A 20,070-nucleotide genomic window follows, 5' to 3' on the forward strand; every position below is an offset into this window, starting at 1 on the left:
GTCTTGATGCTTTTCATAACTTACTTGATAAAATATTTTTTTTTTTTTTAAAGATTTTATTTATTTATTTGACAGAGAGAGAACACAAGCAGGCAGAGAGAGGAAGGGAAGTAGGCTCCCTGCTGAGCAGAGAGCCCGATGCGGGACTTGATCCCAGCACCCTGAGATCATGACCTGAGCCGAAGGCAGCGGTAAACCCACTGAGCCACCCAGGAGCCCACTTGATAAAATATTTATGTGCATTCTGAATCACTTTAATTTGGATTGTTTTCACTTAGGAATGTGAACAAAAGTATATTTGGGGTGACCCCAGGAAGCTCAAGGAAGGTATTGAGAAAAGCGACAGGTGGAAGAGGAGGAAGCTGAGATAGATTCTGTTAGCTTCAGATTCATTTATGAATAAAGAAAATATGTGTTGTGTGTGTTGTGTTTGTGTGACACAACAGTAACATGACCACAGGCTTAGAGGGTTTCTGAGAGGGACTTCTGTGTGGATGACTCAAGATTGACCTGTGACTTAGTTCCTGCAGAGATTGTCGAATTTAGCCTGAGTCAGGTACCGGGAGCACTTGTGAATACTAGATTTCTGTGCCTATCCCCACTCTAACCATGTCAGTGGTTCTGAGGTGCAGCCCCCAAATTTCCTTTCCTGTGTTTTCTCAGGTGCCTGCCTAGGTAACATGTTGGGGACCCATGTCTGGGGACACAGTTGTAGTTGTGTTCTTCAGGAAGGGTATTGGCCTATTGCAAATGTTGTCGGATATACAGGTGTGTAGTCATGGTTTTCCAGGTGTGAATGTGGACTCTTGGGTGCTGGGCCTTTCCTTTCTTTTTGTCTTGGATACCTGATCTGTGTTTCTGGTTCTTTGTACTCAAGTGAAAGCTATTCAGTTTACTTGTGTTTGGTTTGGGCTGGAATTTTCACTCTGAAGTCCCATGGAGGCCTTTGTGTGTGAAGACTTTTCAGTGAATCATTGAGGGACAAAAAGGGAAAAGAATCCAAGCACAGTCACCTTCTGGAAGGGCATCTGACCTGCCTACCTCATGTTGATGGGTGGAGTATCCATGTTCAAACCCTGACTCTACCAATATTGAGATGATCACAACACCTTCTTTTAATTTAACTATTTTTGTCAAAAAGGGAATAATATTAGCAATAATACACAGAACCGAGAACATTAAATACATAACAGTTTATAGAGCACTAATAACCATGGGACATACATTGTATGTTCACAGAGGGCAGACATGTGTCCATTGGGAACTGCGGGCTCCTGAGTGTTTTCCAAGCCAATGCTGGCAAGTCCCTGGTCAAGTGGTTCCACTGGTTACGTTCAAACATGTGGAAGGACTGTAGGCCGTTCTCTGCTTCTGGGCAGTACCACAGGCTAGGCTCTGAGTCTAGTTCACTGTTCAAGATCCCTGCTTCGGCAGAGAGAGGTTATGCTCAACACTTGGGCAATGCCCCTGGCTTGGCGCTCTCCCTAGTAGGTCTATGAGCTAGGCTCTGCAGTTGCCCAGGGCCTTTGTTCAGGATTGCTGGTGGGGGGACTAGAGGCTATGCTCAGCAGTGGAAAGTGACTTCTAGTTTGCATACTTGCTCAAATAGAGCCCCCTAGAATGGCCTCTATGCTCTAGTTCACCCTGTTGGCTGGAGACCCAAGTCAGGTACAGCTGCTGACGAATCTTCTTAAGCAGGTGGGTTCATTTCTGTTCTGCAAGTGGACAGAGACTGTGTGATCTCTGATTGGGTATGACTGCAAGGAGGACTACAGTCTGGTCTGTCAGTGTTCCAAGATCTGAGCACTCGTTGCTGTAAGCCCTGCACACCTTGTCCATGTCTCAGTGATCCCCAGTGGTCCACACCACAGATTGCTCCAGGGATCCCCATGAGGTCAGACCTCAGTGGGCCTCCCAGGAAGCAGCTTGCCATTTGGAGAATGCTGGATGCCCACTGCTTTCTTTTTCCTGGTGCAGGAATTACAGTTCCAGGTGATAAGCCATGGTACGGCACTGTGCTGGCCTGGGGGTCTTGGGGGGGCAGGTGCATTGTGGTCAATGTGAAATTAACCCTTAATTAACCTAAATTAACCTCTTAGCCCTTCTAATGCTGTGCTTGTTGATCTCGGTGGTCCAGAAGGTGTTTCAGCCCCACCCCTGAGCACTGAGATTTACCCGGTGACAACTTATGTGAATAGTTGATACTTAAGCTTATTATGAGAAGTACTGAAGTGGCCACTATTTCAGCATCTTTTTTCTTATTTTTTAAGAGGAGGAGAGAGACGTGGGAGGGACAGAGGGAGTGAGAGAGTCCCAAGCAGGCTCCATTCCCTTCGTGGAGCTGGATGTGGGGGCTCCATCTCGCAACCCTAAGATCATGACTTGTGCTGAAATCCGTGGTCAGACTGAGCCACCCAGGCACGTCTGTTCTCACCATCTTGGTGATGTCAACCCTTTGTGATGATTTTTTAATGTCCCGTGAGCTAAAACTTTTGCCCTATATACCTGTATATATAGATCTATATTTTATCTATGTGTGTGTAAAAATATGCACACACAAAAATATAGATTGTGTTTGTTATCCTTTAGTCAAAATATTGAAATGCTGTGTATTTAGATACTGAAGAATAACACAGTAAGTAGCAGTGACAAAGCCCATTGGTGTTAAGGATTTTAATATATGATATTTATATTGCCGTGTCCGTTTGGTTGGTTATCACTGCATGGGGTGTTTTTGTTTGTCTCTTTTTTTTTCTAGTTCTTTCCTCCTGTTTTCAGTATGGCTTTAGGGAAATTCCAGTGGAGTATATTCAAGCAAAGTTTGGTGTTACCAGGAACATTTGGTTTATTTATGTTTAATATCCTAATGGAGATACTGGGGCTTCTATTTACCAAGTCTTTATGCTTATCCTTACACCCTATGTATTTTTTTCATGATTTGTATGCTGTGTTTTCCTGTGTGTATTTTAAGGAAATAATTATACATTTCATTCTTTTTCTGTAAACTTTGTATACACGGGCTATATTGCTTTAGCTGGAAATTAAAGCACACTTTAAAAAAAAAAGGCTTTTTAGGGTCACCTGGGTGGCTCAGTGGGTTAAGCCTCTGCCTTCAGCTCAGGTAGGGTCCTGGGATCAAGCCTGCATGGGGGGTGGTCTCTGCCCAGCAGGGAGCCTGCTTCCTCCTCTCTCTCTCTGCCTGCCTCTCTACCTATTTGTGATCTCTGTTTGTCAAATAAATAAATAAAATCTTTAAAAGGGGCGCCTGGGTGGCTCAGTGGTTTAAGCCGCTGCCTTCGGCTCGGGTTGTGGTCTGGGGGTGCTGGGATCGAGTCCCGCATCGTGCTCTCTGCTCAGCGGGGAGCCTGCTTCCCTCTGTCTCTCTGTCTGCCTCTCCATCTACTTGTGATTTCTCTCTGTCAAATAAATAAATAAATAAATAAATAGAATCTTTTTTAAAAAAAAATATAAAAATAAAAGAAAGTTTTAAAGGCTTTTTAAATATAGTCACAGTGTGAAATTATACCCTAATTACAGCTTCTCAGTATATGTACATTGTGATACTTACCTATTTACGTACCAGGTTTTTTTTTTTTTTTTTAAAGATTTTATTTATTTATTTGTCAGAGAGAGAGCGAGACCGAGCACAGGCAGACAGAGTGTTAGGCAGAGTCAGAGGGAGAAGCAGGCTCCCTGCGGAGCAAGGAGCCCGATGTGGGACTTGATCCCAGGACGCTGGGATCATGACCTGAGCCGAAGGCAGCTGTTTAACCAACTGAGCCACACAGGCCTCCCTACGTACCAGGTTTCTGACGGCACTTTTTTTTTTTTAAGTAAATATGGGGAAATCATAAGTGAATAGCTCAGTGGAATTATACAAACTGATTACATCTCTAAAAGCCACTGAGATCAAGGAATAGAATATTATTTGTCTTCTGAAATTCCCTTTGAGCCCTTCAGTATCTTTCCCCAAAGCTCAACACTCTTTTAACATGTAAGGCAAGGGAGTACTATCCCCATTTTTGTACTTAGTGTGAAAGTAATTGGGCAACAGGAGCTCTTTTGTGTTTGTCTTCTTTTCTTTCCTTCTGTCATTTGAATTATCTGTATTCCTGCATGATGCTGTGCCTTATTCATTAGAGTGGATCAGTCCAGCTCCATTGTGCATATCAAATGACCGCGTCATTCTGCTGTTACTGGACGGGGGATGATTCTCAGGGCAGGACTGTAATGACTAGCACCGGCACGTGAAACTGATAATTTGCCTTTTAGTGAAACATGAACCCATGTCTGCTGCCTATATTTACAGGAGTGAATTACTGGTAAATGTGTTTAGATTTGTTCACCTTTTAGAGATACTCCGAAACACTTTGCCAAAGACTTTGTACTCGTTTTCACACACACCAGCAGTGTATGGGATTTCTGGCTTATCCGCAGACCTTCTAAATTGTGATAGCCTGCGTCGTTTTCACAGTCAGCTCCTGGTTGCTGTGTGATGTTACCAAGTGGCGGTTTTATTTGCTCTTTTGTTGTTCTTGCTTCCTGTTAGTGTGGAACTGGGTTAGCAATAGTCTCCTTTTCGAAGTTTCTAGTTAGTTCTTATCCCTTTTTACTGTTGTGATTTTTTTAAATTTTTTTTATTTTTTGGGGGGGTGAGATTTATTTATTTTTTTAGACAGTGTGAGAGAGCTAAAATGGAAGGGAGAGAAGAAGAAAGACTCGGGAGAACAGTCCACGTTGAGCGTGGCACCTGATACGGGGCTCAGTCTCATGAGTCTGAGATCATGACCTGAGCTGAAGCCAAGAGTCCCATGCTTTAGGGACTGTGCCATTTAGGCACCCCAGATGTTGTGATGTCTTTTTCTTCAGGTTTTGTAGTTTTATATATATGCTGAGAATGAGACCTTTGTCTTCTTTCTTACTCTACCTATGTTTTTATCTTTTGAGATTGTGATTCAGAGAAGTTCTTTTTTTTTTTTTAAGATTTATTTATTTATTTTAGAGAGAGCATAAAGGAGAGTAGGGGGAGGGGCCAAGGGCAAGGGAGAAAATCACAAGCAGACTTCTAGCTGAGCCTAGGTCTGGGTATGGGGCTCTATCTCATTACCCAAGCTGAAATCAGGAGTTGGATGCTTAATTGACAGAGCCCCCCAGTTGCCCTGAGTTCTTAATTTGAATGTAACCCAATTTTTCATTTCACCCTTCATGGTTAGTGATTTTTCTCATTTTCACAAATCTTCTCTTCTACCAAGACCACAGAGATAGAATCTTTTGTGTTTTTCAAAGAAAAAAAAATCATGATCTTTACAGTTTCAGTCAGAAATGTATTAAAAATCAATGTGTTGCATGGTTGTGTAGTAATGGAAGTTTTATATTCTTTCTTTTTTTTCCCACCCAATTTGAGGACAAATTGAAATGTATTCTGAAAATGTTCTGTCGTGCTTTCCTTTCATTTGCTTGCGCAAGTGTTCACGTGGATTAACATCATCATGATATTGGAGCCAACTTCTCCTGTGATGTATCTCTGTGTTTTCCTGCATCTAGTGATGGTTAGCCCTCTCCCGGGACCATATATGTCACATCATAAACCTTCCATGGGCCTCTATGCTCTGATAAATGATCATTCCTATTTCCCCTAGCAGATTGGCCTCCAGAAGTGTGGCAATAGCAAAAATTTACTTGTTAGAGATTGTAGCTGGAATCATGGCAAACTGATAGCTTCTTTACCATTATCCCCATCCTTAACTTCACTGCAGGTAGGTTGAGTTCTGTGGATTAAATTGCCAAACACAGGAGTACAGTCAGCTCATGGGTCTTTGTCTCTAAAAGCAGATTTTGGATAAAAGTATTCCTTCCCCGAGTCTGGATACACACTTACTTGGCATGTGTACAGAGCAGCCAGGGCTGTGTCCATTGGGGTACAGTGTGTCCTCGGGTGTCTTCCAGACCATTAAGATTAGCTGCTTATTAGAAGGAACTTAAAGTAGAAGCTTCCAGGTATGGTGAGTTTCTCATTTTCCTCTGTCACTGACAAATGGGCAGCAAATCAGCACACAAGAATATACATTTTGGATGCTGTCGTGGATATCAGAAGAAAATCATACATTTGGTGCATACAGCATTGTTATTCTTTGAAATTGTGTTGCGAGCTGATGATCGGGACCAGAGGCTCCTTGATTTTCATCCAGTAGAGGCACACACAGTGGGTCAGGTGTATTCACAGGGTCATTTCTCCAGACCTCACCTGTGTTCGGGTCCACCCAAAGTATCTTTCCCTTGTGACCACCTCTCTTTTGCTTTACACCATTTTCCTCACCTTTTAGGTCGTGCTTTAATATTCTCCCAGTAATGGTTGGTGAACACCTCCGCCCCAGTCCTATGCCCTAATTTCTATGTCTTTTCATTTTTCAACCTTTTTACTGTAGTAATCCAGGATCTCAGTGTATCCATTGTGTGCTCTGCCTCGTTAAGTATGAAATCTCTTATCCTGGAAGATGGATGCTTTCACAGGTTTAGTGTTTCTTTAACCGTGTCTTTTAGAAAGCTCACTGTAGAAGGGGAAGGTCAACCCTCTTGGGTATTGGGATTTCCTCACCTGGTTGAATGCAGGGCCCACGGTGACATGGCAGAAGTGAATGATACAGCTCACCTGATTCTTCTGCATTGTATCTTAGTAATCATAGCCTTGGAGGACGTTTCTTGATGCAAACTGAGTGGGTGTTATCCCAGACCCTGTGTCAGATTAATGGATGTCTCAAGGAGGTCATATATCTATAGCAAAATTGGGCAAGAGCCATACCAGGGTCAAATTGACTGGTGGATATTGTTGGGAGATGATTCTTTATGGGTTTAAAAACAGTTTCTCCATGTGTCATGGATGGAGGCATTGAAAATTTTTATTCTAATTGTCATTCCATTGATGCTTGTGTATAAAAAGGCTTTGGAATACAGTGATAGTGTCCTTTTTGGGTAGAAGACGGATTTGTTTATCATACAGGAAAACAGATGTCTCTTTCCATGGCAAAAGCTTGGGCAGATACGCTAGACGTTCCTCTAAGATATTGGGGTTTCCTATGCTCAGAATCTCACAGATATGACCAAACCCACTGCATGTGCAGCATCTCCCTGTATCAGCGGGGGTGGGGAGCTAGGAAGTGGAATTAGTGTGATGAAGACATTTCTGGTGTTCGCTGTGTCATTAGCCCTAAGATGCTTGGATCTTGATCTAGTAGTCTTCTGCCCTCTGCCGGCACTGAAAATTGTTCGAGTCCAACTTGTAACATTACACAATGTGTGTAGTCATGAAATTTTTATACTTCTCAATAAATTTTATACTTCTCAATAAATAAAGTCCATTGATGGACTTTATTGAAAAGGAAACAGTCACACATCTGTTTGTGGTTTTGTTTGTTCATTTGTGTTGTTTAGATTGTACATATAAATGAAATCATATGGTATTTGCCTGTCTTTTTCTGACTGTTTCATATAGCATAATACCTTTCGCATCTATCTACATTATCACAAACGGCAAGGAACAACCCAAAAAACCAGAAACAGACCTATAAATACAGTGAACAACCTGCCAGTTACCAGAGTGAAATCAAGCTGAAGGATGGGCAGAATGAGTAAAATGGAGTGGGAAGTACAGAGTTTTAGTTACGGAATTAATAAGTCATGGGGATAAAAGATAGAGCATAGGGAATAGATTCAGTGCTATTATAATAGTGCTTTGTGGAGATGGATGGCAGCTCACTGGTGCTGAGCATAGTAGAACTTACGGGGTTGTGAAATCACTATGCTGTAAACCTCAACTAATGTGACACTCCATCAAGTGTACTTGCATAGAAAACAAAATGGACACGGATATGCATACACAAACACACCGTTCAGCCACTTTCTGCAGAACTTGCATGTAAAGAAAGCTAATCTACTCTCCAGGTGAAGCCAACCCTAGTTATTCATGGTAAGATAGAGATTTAGGAATGCAAATTTATAAATAACACAAGGAGAAAATGTAAATTGTGGAGAAGGAGAGTGTGTTTAGCAGAGTGGAGAAGTGAATAGGAGGACCTGGGAGAATCTGGAGTCCCCACAGGCTGAGCAACCTGGGAGGTAAATGGAAGAACAGTAATTTTTTTTTTTTTTTTAGATTTTAGTTATTTATTTGACAGAGAGAGTGAGAGAGCACAAGCAGGGGGAGCAGGAGAGAGAGAGGGAGAAGCAGGCTCCCCTCCAAGTAGAAAGCCTGATGCAGGGCTCAATCTCAGGACCCCGGGGTCGTGACCTCAACCGAAGGCAAATGCTCAACCGACTGAGCCATCCAGACGCTTCAAGAACAGTAATTTTTGTGAGAGCTTCTTGAATTGTTTTTCCCACAATACTCTTGCTCTCAGTTCTCACCATTAACATGTATGTAATAATGGCCGAAGGTCTCATGAAGGCTTTTCTGTATAAGTGGATTCTTTTGGGGATATTAGAATTCTAAGTGTGACTGATTTTCCTGCCTGTGTTGATTTTAGGCAAAGTCAAATTTTTTTTTTAAATTTTTTAATTTTTTTTTTTAAGGCAAAGTCAATTTTTAGGAGGAGGCTTGCATGGAAAACAGAAGAGATTCTATAGCATGAAGCAGTGGCCATTAGTAAAAGTATAGGGAAAACTTGGTATTTTTATTTTTATTTTTTTAAAGATTTTATTTATTTATTTGACAGAGAGAGATCACAAGTAGGCAGAGAGGTAGACAGAGAGAGAGAGGAGGAAGCAGGCTCCCTGCAGAGCAGAGAGCCCGATGCGGGACTTGATCCCAGGACCCCGAGATCATGACCTGAGCCGAAGGCAGTGGCTTAACCCACTGAGCCACCCAGGCGCCCCAGAAAACTTGGTATTTTTAGACTGTGGGATCTCAGGGGTCCAAGCTAAGCAATCCAGCATTGAACCAGGACCAGACTGTTCCTGCATTACTTGTCGACATGGGAGCTGTTTCCAAGAACATGCTTGGCAGGGTGAGTGGAAGATGGAGAAATACAGGGAGCCCCAGAGAGTGGTGGCAGGTCCTTTCACATGCCAGGGCCATGTTGGCTCAGATGGAAAGTGAAGGGAGGGAGGACTCAGGTCCACCTGTTTTGTCTTCTTCCCTGTGTCGAGGAGCCCTATGAAACTGTCCATCTTCTCTGATGCAGGCCTGGAGTTTCGTTTGGAGCCTACATTCTACAGGTTTGACTGCCGAGAAGTGGTAGTGTGCTTCAGATTATAGAAGTATTTTTTGGTTTTGCTTTTAATATAATTAATGTTCTTCATTGAACCGAAGCTGGACTCCATGCAGCCTCAATTCAATCTCTTGGTTCCCGTGTGAGGAGCACCTCTTTCTACTATGGTCCCACCACCTAGAAAGGACTAAATTTTTTATCATTGTTTGTTTAAACCTTCCAGAAAAATGAGGAAAGGGAGCTGTAGATTCAGCCGTAGTGTTGAGTGGACTTTGCCTGTTCCTCTTCACTTGACTAGATCAGTAACTTTGTGTTTGTTTGTTTTAAAGGTTTTTTATTTATATATTTGAGAGAGAGTGAGAGAGCGGAGGGGGTGCAGAGGTTTACAAGCGGACTCCCTGCTGAGAGCAGAGCCCTATTCAAGATTCCATGCGCAGTTCTACCAGGAGCTCAATCCCAGGACCCTGAGTTCAGGACCTGAGCCAAAGTCAGTCTCTTAACTAAACCAGCTACCCAGGCGCCCCTAGATCATTCGCATTTATACGCAGATGTACCTTGCTATGGGCACTCGCAGGTTAGAATAGAAGAACATTATCCTTGAGAGACAAAAATTGGACAGGAGGGGCACTGGGGTGGCTCGGAGGGTTGGGCCTCTGCCTTCGACTCGGATCATGATCTCAGGGTCCTGGAATCGAGCCCCGAGTCAGGCTCTCTGCTCAGCAGGGAGCCTGCTTCCCTGTCTCTCTCTTCCTGCCTCTGTCTACTTGTGATCTCTGTCAAATAAATAAAATCTTTTTAAAAAAAATTTGGACAGTACATCGTTCAGCATGATGATTAGGACTTGTATCTAAACTCCCACTCCACCTGTGTTGCAGTGGAGAAAGCCCGCAGTGTTTCAGGGACCCTGGCGGACATGAAGCGAGGGCAGGGCACCTGCTGGAGGCGAGAGGGCCACGATTCTTACACATTGGTTAGCCTCCCATGTCTGGGTCTCTGGACCAAGTCTTTGTGATTCAGCTGATCAGAATGCCAAGAGGAGCCTGTGAAGGCCCGTGATCACACACGAAAGACATAGTTTACAGACAAGATTCCAGAGTGTGAGTCCTGTATATGACTTGGTATTTGAATAAAATGGATGTTTTCAGGTTTACATTTAGATTATGATTTACCGATTTGTAAATCATAAATGTTGTTTTAGACATTTATTTCACAGCACTTGTTCTGTGGGCACCTGACACCAGGGTTTGAGGAACCGTGGGCACTTGATACCAGGGTGATCTATGACAGGTTCATACACTTCCATTTCCTCTGTCCTGTATGTCAGATCCCTCCACTGTAAGATTTAATACTTTTTCTCATTTATCATCATGTACCTCAGGAGAACTTACTAAAAGATGTATAAAATCATCTCATTTACTCTAGAAACTCCCTTCCCTGTTTCACTTTGTTTGTAGTCTGCTTTGGAAACTGAATGCTCTCTCCTGTGTTTACTGGAGATGGCGGTGTTTGAAGGGGAGATGGTCAGTCAGTTACATGGGTCCTCCAACTTTCCCTTTCATTCCGCAGTCATGTCACAGACAGACTCTTGCTTCTCACTTCTCTGTGGCTCTAGAGGATGGAAACCTGAATCGTATATGTTCCACTGTCTTAAATTCTGAAGTATAACTTGGCGGAAAGGTAAATGAGTCAAAAACTTGATGCAGTAGGAATCTCAGAAATAATAGGTATTTCAGGTATCTCAGATTTTGTTTGTTTCTTTGTGTGTTTGTCAGTCAAAAAAACCTTTTTCCACAAATAAATTTATAAGTTTTATGCCACTGAAGACATTTTTTAGTTTCTTAGTTATCTATCACTTCTATTTTTAGTTTCTTAATTATCTATCACTTCTATTCTTTTTTATTTAATTTGTAATTTCTGTGTTTTATGGTCACTTATGTCTTTTAGTTGATATGTTCAGTGGTTTATTTTATTATATTTTAAAGATTTTATTTATTTATTTGAAAGAGAGAGAGATCACAAGTAGGCAGAGTGGCAGGCAGAGAGAGAGGGGAAGCGGGCTCCCCGCTGAGCAGGGAGCCTGATGCAGGGCTCATCCCAGGACCCTGAGATCATCACCGGAGCCAAAGACAGAGGCTTAACCCAGCAAGCCACCCAGGTGCACCAGTGTTCAGTGGTTTAATCCTGTTTGCATTCCCATTGTCACTTTGAAACCTACTGTGAACTTTCTTTTAGAGTTGCCTCTGTATATCGGTCTCTGTGTTCCTCTTACACAAATTCAGCATCATACAGTCTGAGGTAAAACTCTCCTATGACGGAAGTTTTGCCAAGATTTTTCTTTGAAAGGTGAGGAACAATTATACTGTTCTCATAGATTAGTGTGGATTCACGGGTGAGTTTATGAAACAGTGTTGGAATGTTATGGAGTAGATAGCATATGTTCAAGAAGATTGTTGTTTCTGCTCTTGGCATTAGAAGTTGTAATTGCCACAATATCCTTTACATTCAAAATCATTAATGATTTCCTCTAGGTTTGTTTTGTTTTGTTTTGTTTTAATTTAATAGTTTGGCTATTGAAGTAAGATGTTGGTTGGCATCACTTGCTAACTTGTGGGAAATGTGGAAACTCAGAACCCACCTAGAAGTCCAAATAGAGTATGAATTTTAACAAGACCTTTAGTTCATTGTCATGCACATTAACACAGGAAGTAGACCTCTAGCTCACCCTCTACCTTTCCATTGTTCTATCCCTGTCTTTATGTCTACAGTACATTATGTTGACAACTATGTCTTTGTAGTGTGTTTTAAATCAGGAAGTATGGTGCCACCAATAAAACCTTCCTTTTTAGGATTCTTCTGGGTATGTGTTATACCGTAACATTCATAGGAATGTTAAGAGGGGTTTTGTTCCTTTGCCAAAAATGGCACTCGGATTTTGCTAGAGATTGCATTACTTCGAATGTTGGGTTATTACTTATTCTGATCTGTATTTTATGTATTTCTGATTTTTCTTTGTTATTTCCTTCCTCAGCTAAATATCAATTATGTTTCTTCTTTTTCTAGTTCATTGTGGTGTAATGTTAAGTTGTTCATTTGAATTTTTTTTCTTAAGCGTTTATAGCATAAGAAAATTAAAAGTGGAGTGTCTAAGGGAAAATTAGCAGAAATAGACAATATAAGTGATGACCAAATAATGAAATAGTGTAAAAAGCGAAAATAAGAATTCTTTAGGGTTTTCTATTGATCATTTCATCTGTGAACAGTGATATTTTTCTTTATTCCTTCTTTTTTTAAAGATTTTATTTATGTATTTGACACAGAGAGACAGCGAGAGAAGGACCACAAGCAGGGTGAGTGGGAGAGGGAGAAGCAGGCCTCCTGCTGAACAGGGAGCCCAGTGCAGGGCTCTATCCCAGAACCCTGGGATCATGACCTGAGCCTAAGCCAGATGCTTCGTGACTGAGCCCCCCAGGTGCCCCTCATTTTCTTTTCAATAGGATTTCTTTTATGTATTTTTTCTCTCCTAATTGTTCTGACTAGAATATCTAATACTGTGTTGATTGGAAGTTGATTGATAAAGAAGTTTCTTTATTACCTTGTTTCTGATTATAAAGGAGATGTTTTCATTCTTTTACTATTAAATATGTTAGATTTCTGCTTTTTGTACATATATGGCCTTTATTCGGTAGGGGTAGTTTCTTTTTATTTCTACCATTGAGTGTTTTTAATCATGAAATGGTGCCCAGTATGCTCATATTCTTATTCTACATGAATTCATATGATCATATTTGATCTTCATTCTATTGATGTATAATCTTAAATTTATAGATTTCAGTATGTTGAAACACACTTGAATTCCAGGAAGAATTTTCACTTGATTATGTTGTAAAATAGTAGCAGGCACTTCTGATTCACTCTGCTTCCTTTTACCCTGGCATTTACATGGCTGTTCTTGAAGGTAGCGGCTGGTACTCTGCTTATAGTATCTTCCTTGGCTCTGCAAATGTGGCAGTGCTAGCGTTACAGAGAGTGTTGGATAATTTCCCTTCTCTTCGCCTCTTGGGAATGGTCTCATTACATGTTCCTTTGAATTATCCAGTGAATTCATCTGGCACAGGACTTTTCTTGGTTGGGCATTTCTTTTATTTTTCAATCCTACTCAGTAGTGGTAGATGAGAGTTTTTCGTTTTGTTTTGTTTTAAATTCATGATGGAGTCAGGTAGGTAATACATTTTCTAAAATTTATACACCTTGTTTGGTTATCTATCTCTGGGCGTGTAATTATCCATCATCACCTTATAATTTTTTTATTTGTATGGTATCAGTTATACTGTGTCTGCTTTCACTTCTTCAGTTCTGATTTTAGTTGGTCTTCTCTCTTTCATTCTTACTTGATTTAGTTAAAAGTATGTCAATGCTGTTGCTCTTTTCTGAAAACCAGCTCTTCCTATTGTTGATATTTTTCTGTTTTTGTTATATCTTATTTGATTTTAAGTTTAAATTTCCTCCCCGCTGCTGATTTTAGGCTCAAATGGTACTTTTCCTGAATTTTTTAGGTATGGGAAAGTGCTGTGTCCTTGAGTATGACAAGACTACAGAACTATCTTTTAGGCTATGTCACGGGTACATTGTCTGCAAGTTTATGTCTCCCTGGAGGAGTGAAGTTCTGATAATTCTTTCTCAGCCATCTTGCTGACGTTCTCTGATTGATTTTATTTTTCCATATTAGAAGTTTTCATTATATTCATCTGAGAGTAGTAAGTGGAATGATTTTACTTTTCTCTTATTCGATATCTTTCAGCTGTATCTTCACATGGCACCCAGAGTTTCCTGCCAAAGCTGTGCATAGAAGCTTCTTTCCAAAACGTGGCAGTGGGTAGATATAAACATAGTGCCCTTGAGGATTTACCCTTAATGATAGACTGGAAAAATGATGGGGAGAGTAAAGGGCATCAAAGATATCATGAAGGACATATCCAAACTGAGACAACTGTCCGTAATATGAATCTGACTACCCAAAATTGTGAAGGATATAAAACACCTTGGAAAACATCCCTTCTTAATCCTGCTTCTTCTGCAAAGCAGTGTCTTTCTGTAAGCAAGGGCTCAGATCAAGTGGTCAAACATACATATCTGGAGAATGAAAATTTGGAAAATCTGGAAAGTTACCTAGTCCCTGCTAAAAGTAATTATTTGAACCATTTTGAAAGTAGGATTGGATTGACCCTTGAGTCAAATATTTCTGAAAATCAGAAATTTAAAACTGAAGAACAGACTACTGTGTGGGATCCGTTTGAAAGGTCCTTCACCGAGCAGCTGACTCTCCAGAATTACCAGAACATATTCGATGAAAACGGAATTGTTCAATACAGTGAATCTGAGAGAAAATTTAACCTGGGTTCAAATATTAATATATGTCTGAGGACTCATTTTCCAGAGAATCGTTATAACTTTGATAAATTTGAGGAAGTCCTTTTTCAAAGCTCCAACCTTATTGTATATAAGAGTATGCCTATGGGACAGAATCCTTATAAATACCATGAATTTGGGAAATCTGTTAACCAGTCCTCCAGTGTTGGTGATTATCAGAGAATTCACATGGAAAAAAACTCATACAGATGTAATAAACCTGGGAACATGTTTAGTCAAGCCTCGGGACTAAATATACATAATACAGTTGGCACTGGGCAGGAAAGTTACATTTGTGAGGAATGTGGCAAAGCCTTCGACTGGCACTCAACACTATCTCAACATCAGCCAATGCATATTGGAGAGAAACCTTACCAGTGTGGACAATGTGGCAAGGCCTTTAACCAGAACTCAATGCTTACTCGACATCAAAGAATTCATACTGGAGAGAAACCTTACCAATGTGAACAGTGTGGTAAGGCCTTTAACCAGCACTCAAACCTTACTCAGCATCACAGAATTCATACTGGAGAGAAACCTTACAAATGTAAAGAATGTGGCCAGGCCTTTAACCATCACTCAAGCCTTACTCAACATCACAGAATTCACAGTGGTGAAAAACCTTACATATGTAAAGAATGTGGCAAAGCCTTTAACCTACACTCAAATCTTACTCAACATCACAGAATTCATACTGGAGAGAAACCTTACATATGTAAAGAATGTGGAAAGGCCTTTAATCGGCACTCATACCTTGTTCGACATCACAGAATTCATACTGGTGAGAGACCTTTTGTGTGCAAAGAATGTGGAAAGGCCTTTAACCAACACTCAAAGCTTACTGAACATCACAGAATTCATACTGGAGAGAGACCCTTCGTATGCAAAGATTGTGGAAAGGCCTTTAACCGGCACTCACACCTGACTCGGCATTACAGAATTCATACTGGAGAGAGACCTTACATATGTAAGGAATGTGGCCATGCTTTTATCCAGCACTCACACCTGCGTCAACATCACAGAACTCATACTTGAGGTCAGAAACCTTACCCAAGTAAAGAATGTGGGAAGGCCTTTAATCACTGTTCAACCTTTACTCATTGCGACGGAATTCACAGTGGAGCCAACATTACAAATGTAAAGAATGTGAGAAAACATTCAAGGACGACTCACCCCTTACTCTACGTCAGAGAATTCATATTGGAGAGGAACCGTTAAATTGTTAAGAATGTGGCAAGGCCTTTAAGCAATGTTAAACCCCGATTCCTCATCAGAGAATGTATGCTGGAGTGGATTTTGCAAATATAAAGAATTTGGCATGGTCTTTAATAAGAGGTCAAGCCTCATTCAACATCTCAGAATTCACACTGAGGAAAAGTTATAAATGTAAAGAACATGGGCAAACTTTTAAGCTGCTCCACCCTTTTCTGTATCTCAGAGTTTATACTGAGGAGAAAGATTACAATACAAGGGGTATGTCAAGCCTCTAGCTGGAACTCAACCTACTCAGTTATCATACAGGATAGAAACTGTGAAATGCAGACAAAGTTGCAGTGCCTTTAACTGGAATTCAATCTATACTCCGTATCCCCAAATGCATCCTATCAAACCCTAGATACATCATGACTGAGGAAAGACCTTCATTTTAAATATTAACTGTAGCAACCACCAGAGAGTGCATACACGAAAGTAACTTGAAAGATGTAAATATTTAGAAATGTATGTAAGTAAACATCAAATGTCAATAAATATCACAGAAATCGAGTAGAAAGCAGTACATGAGTCCATCTATTCAGACGTTACATCAAAATATTCCTTATAAGGAATAATATGAAGTTAAACACTTGTGTATATGCTATTATGCTTCAAAAGAACAAGTGGATGGATTTTTACATGAGTACAGTTAATTTTTGTATGTGCTTTTTTTTCCCATTGATCCTATCTGGGATTTGTGACTAGCAAATATTAATGTATTTGTCTCAGATCAGTTCAGAAAATTCATTTATTCCTAGTGGGTGTGTGGAAGGATGTGGCTGATTGTTGTTATGTCAGAGATACGAGACACCCTTCTTCATTTGTTCGGACTCGATATCTAATTGTCCATGGAAGAGGGACGATGTAATACACAATATATGAAGAAAATCTAAATGCAGATGCTATTTGCAGTTATAACATTAATGTCAGTTATCATGAAAGAGGTGTTCAGAACAACATTCTTCTCCATTTATTAAACTAAAGAACCCCTGGATAGTATAAATAAAACATTTTACCATCTGGTCTCTGAGGAAAAAGAGGTGGCAGTCCAGTAAAATGTATCCTCATAATAGCTGTAGTTACAAGTGGAGAATGTCCAGGGATGCGGTTGAAATGAAATTCTCACGGATACCAGAAGAGGATAGTTAATTCTTCCCTAAAATGGTATATAATTGTATATACACATTTTTTAAGAATGACCTCATGCCTGAAAATTATGGAGATCACTACTTCCACACCATTATATCCGCAGACGAGTGCTTTTTAACACTTGTATTCTGCATTTTGCACAAGGATCATAGAGTGCATTTGAAATTCATAAATTAGTTCATGTGTGAGCTTAACATATTTTAATTAATAAAACATAATTGATCTTTAATGTATTGCCATGGATGAGTAATGAATGATGTGTTATCCCACCACTGATGTTAACCTATCTAAAGGTTGTAGGTAACTGGTAGAATCTGTCACATATTTGGTAATAAGAGTGAAATAATATACATTGTCCTCCATTCTTTCATTGGCCTTAATGTTTAAGTACTGTGTGATTATTTTTCCCTAGTTTATCTAGTGCCATTTTCCCCTCTTACGGACTAGTTGGATATTATCGTGGATATGTTGCCGATTACATGGGGGTCTTAGTGTCTGATTAGCTCAAGTACTCCATAATAATGCTACTTGGGGTAGGTTTTGTGTAGCGAGGGCTTTTGCAGGGGTTTTGAGCTGACACCAGCCCCTCTTGCTAGTGCATTCCCTAGATAACACTCTGCAGAGTCATAGGTTCCTGTAACTTCTATTCACATCTCCAGTCCACCTTTGTGAGCGAACATGTGCCTGGAGTACCATGACTTTCCCTCATGTGTCCATGAGAGAAGACTCCCACGGAGCTTACCTAACCCTGTTTAGTTCGAATGCCCCAATCTGGACTTAGTCCTGGGACATTAAAGCACGGCACCATGGCCCCAAATAAAGGTACGTGCACCACCTCGTGTGTAAGGGTGTTGTTCTGACTTTTCTATGAAGTAAGCATGCACTCATACCAATGCTTGGTGTGTGATAGGTGCCCTAGAAGTAGGAGAAACCTCTTCCAGTAGGACTGATAAGTAGCCTTAAGGAAGAGGTAGGAAATACAGAGGATGAGGAACTGGCATGAATTCTGTATGTGGAGAGAGGACCTCTTTCCTGGGTTGCACAACTGACCACCTGTCTTTAGAAAAACAACTTCTCCTTATTTCTTGGCGATCTCCAGATCTGCAGTTCCATTTATCCTCATTTCCCATTCCAGCTGTTTAGGCATCACAGACATTCTTTGCTTGTGCTGTAGCTAGTTTCCTCAGTAAATACTGAATGGAGACTAGAGAAATGTAAGGCCCGTGGATGTTCAGACGTTGAACCCCAGGATGTAAAACACAAGGAAGACACCACCATCCTTAGATAAGATCTATTGAAAATATGTAAGGGGCGCCTGGGTGGATCAGTGGGTTAAGCATCTGCCTTCGACTCAGGTCATGATCTCGGGGTCCTGAGATGGAGCCCCTCGTTGGTCTCCCTGCTCAGCGGGGAGCCTGCTTCTCCATCATTCTTGGCCTGACTCCCCCTACCTTATGCAGTCTCTCTCTCTTTCTGAAATAAATAAATAGATAAATAAATAAATAAAATCTTAAGGAAAAAAAAGTGTGAAGAACTCTTTACCGTGGGGGCAGGGCACCAGACAGAGGTGGCCCCCTCCAGCCTCTCCTAAGGCACAGTCAGCTTTGGGTTGGGTCATCTAATGAATGAATACATGCAATGTGGGTCTCTGAAGAGTAGGGAACTCCTGCTTTGTTTTCATGATTTCATTGAATTCCCGTGCGTTCCTAAGAACCAGATTCTTCTGGATGATCCTGATGACTGTTCACCCAGTTCTAGATCAGTGGTAACTGGTGGAGGAAAGGTAACGATGATGAAATCATTTGGGCGTATGAAATGTCACATGGTAGGGACGCCTGGGTGGCTCAGTGGGTTAAGCATATGCCTTCCACTCAGGTCATGATCCCAGGCTGCTGGGATCAAATCCCACATTGAGCTCCTTTGTCAGCGGGGAGCCTACTTCTCGCTATCCCTCTGCCTGCAGCTCCACCTGCTTGTGCTCTCTCTCTTTGATAAATGAATTTATTAAAAATCTTTTTTAAATCAAATCCCATGGTAAAGTAGATGTTAGAGATGAAGATTTTGGGACGGTGGCATAGGCAGGATCAGCAAGGCATGTCCTGTGGTTGCACCCAAGCATTAGTACCCCAGGTCCATGACCCCAGCCACGTTTAGAACCATTATTGATGGTGATATTTCATGAAGGTTCATGCACTGCTGTGTGGAAGCTTCCACCCTTCAATCAGCCCCATGCCGGGTACGGTCCCGTTCTGGCTCTGTCTGTGCCATGTTGTTGGAGGTGTGGTTCAACAGTCCATGCCAGTGGCCATTTCTGTTCAGATATTCAGGCCGGAGCGTTCATTGACTGATGAATGAATAAAGACTATGTGCATGTTTGTGTGTGTTGGGGGGGGGTAATGGAATATTCCACCATAAAAAGGAATTTAATCTTACCATTTACAATGACATGGATGGCGCTAGAGAGTATTCTAAGCGAAAGATGTTAAAGAGAAATAAATTTTCAATCATATGTAGTATAGGAAGACAGGCAAATCCCGAAACAGCCTAAGTATAGAGAAGAAACTGGTATTTGCCAGAGTGGAGGTCAGTTGAGCAATGGGTTAAATAAATGAAGGGAATTAAGGAGTGCATTTGTGTTGAACAATGGGTATTGCATGGAATCATTGTCACTGTTGTACCCCTGGAATTAATATTACAGTGTATATTAACTAACTGGAATTGAAAAAAAAATTCTTTTAAATGTATTGTACTTTACAGATTTAAGAAAAGTGTCCCCTCCCCTTTTTTAAAGATTTTATTTATTCATTTGAGAGAAAGAGAATGCATAAGCAGGGGAGAGGGAGAAGCAAACACTCCACTGAGCAGAGAGCCAGATGTGGGTCTCAGTTGCAGGACTCCTGAGCCACTCAGGTACCCCTAGAAAACTCTCAAGTTAACTGACATGTAGTAGGGCATAAAATATACCTCTGGAAGCCAATTGAAATATTTTGTCTTTTCTCTCTACCTGATTATTCCAGAATCCAGAAAGATGGAGTAACTTATATTTTAGCCAAAATAT

At 40.9% G+C, this 20,070-nt stretch overlaps 1 protein-coding gene across 4 annotated transcripts in view; it reads left to right on the forward strand.

Annotated features, from left to right (window-relative positions):
• LOC101693026 (putative protein ZNF720) overlaps nt 1-20,070 on the forward strand; it is an 84,427-nt gene that overhangs the window by 30,425 nt on the left and 33,932 nt on the right. Inside the window, exon 5 of one of the 4 annotated variants that reach the window (XM_013049649.2) lies at nt 8,566-8,657. The exons of 2 other annotated variants lie outside the window; for them this stretch is intronic. In XM_013049649.2, the coding sequence (XP_012905103.2) occupies nt 8,566-8,582 (17 nt within the window). In that variant the 3' untranslated portion in view covers nt 8,583-8,657. Of the gene's footprint in view, nt 1-8,565; nt 8,658-14,001; nt 17,242-20,070 lie in introns of those variants that run through there. One more of the 4 variants, XM_045077436.1, reaches the window with a different exon arrangement.

This window comes from Mustela putorius, unplaced genomic scaffold (assembly GCF_011764305.1).
Source record: "Mustela putorius furo isolate JIRA1106 unplaced genomic scaffold, ASM1176430v1.1 tig00000196_pilon_pilon_pilon, whole genome shotgun sequence".
NCBI classification, from domain to species: Eukaryota; Metazoa; Chordata; class Mammalia; order Carnivora; family Mustelidae; genus Mustela; species Mustela putorius.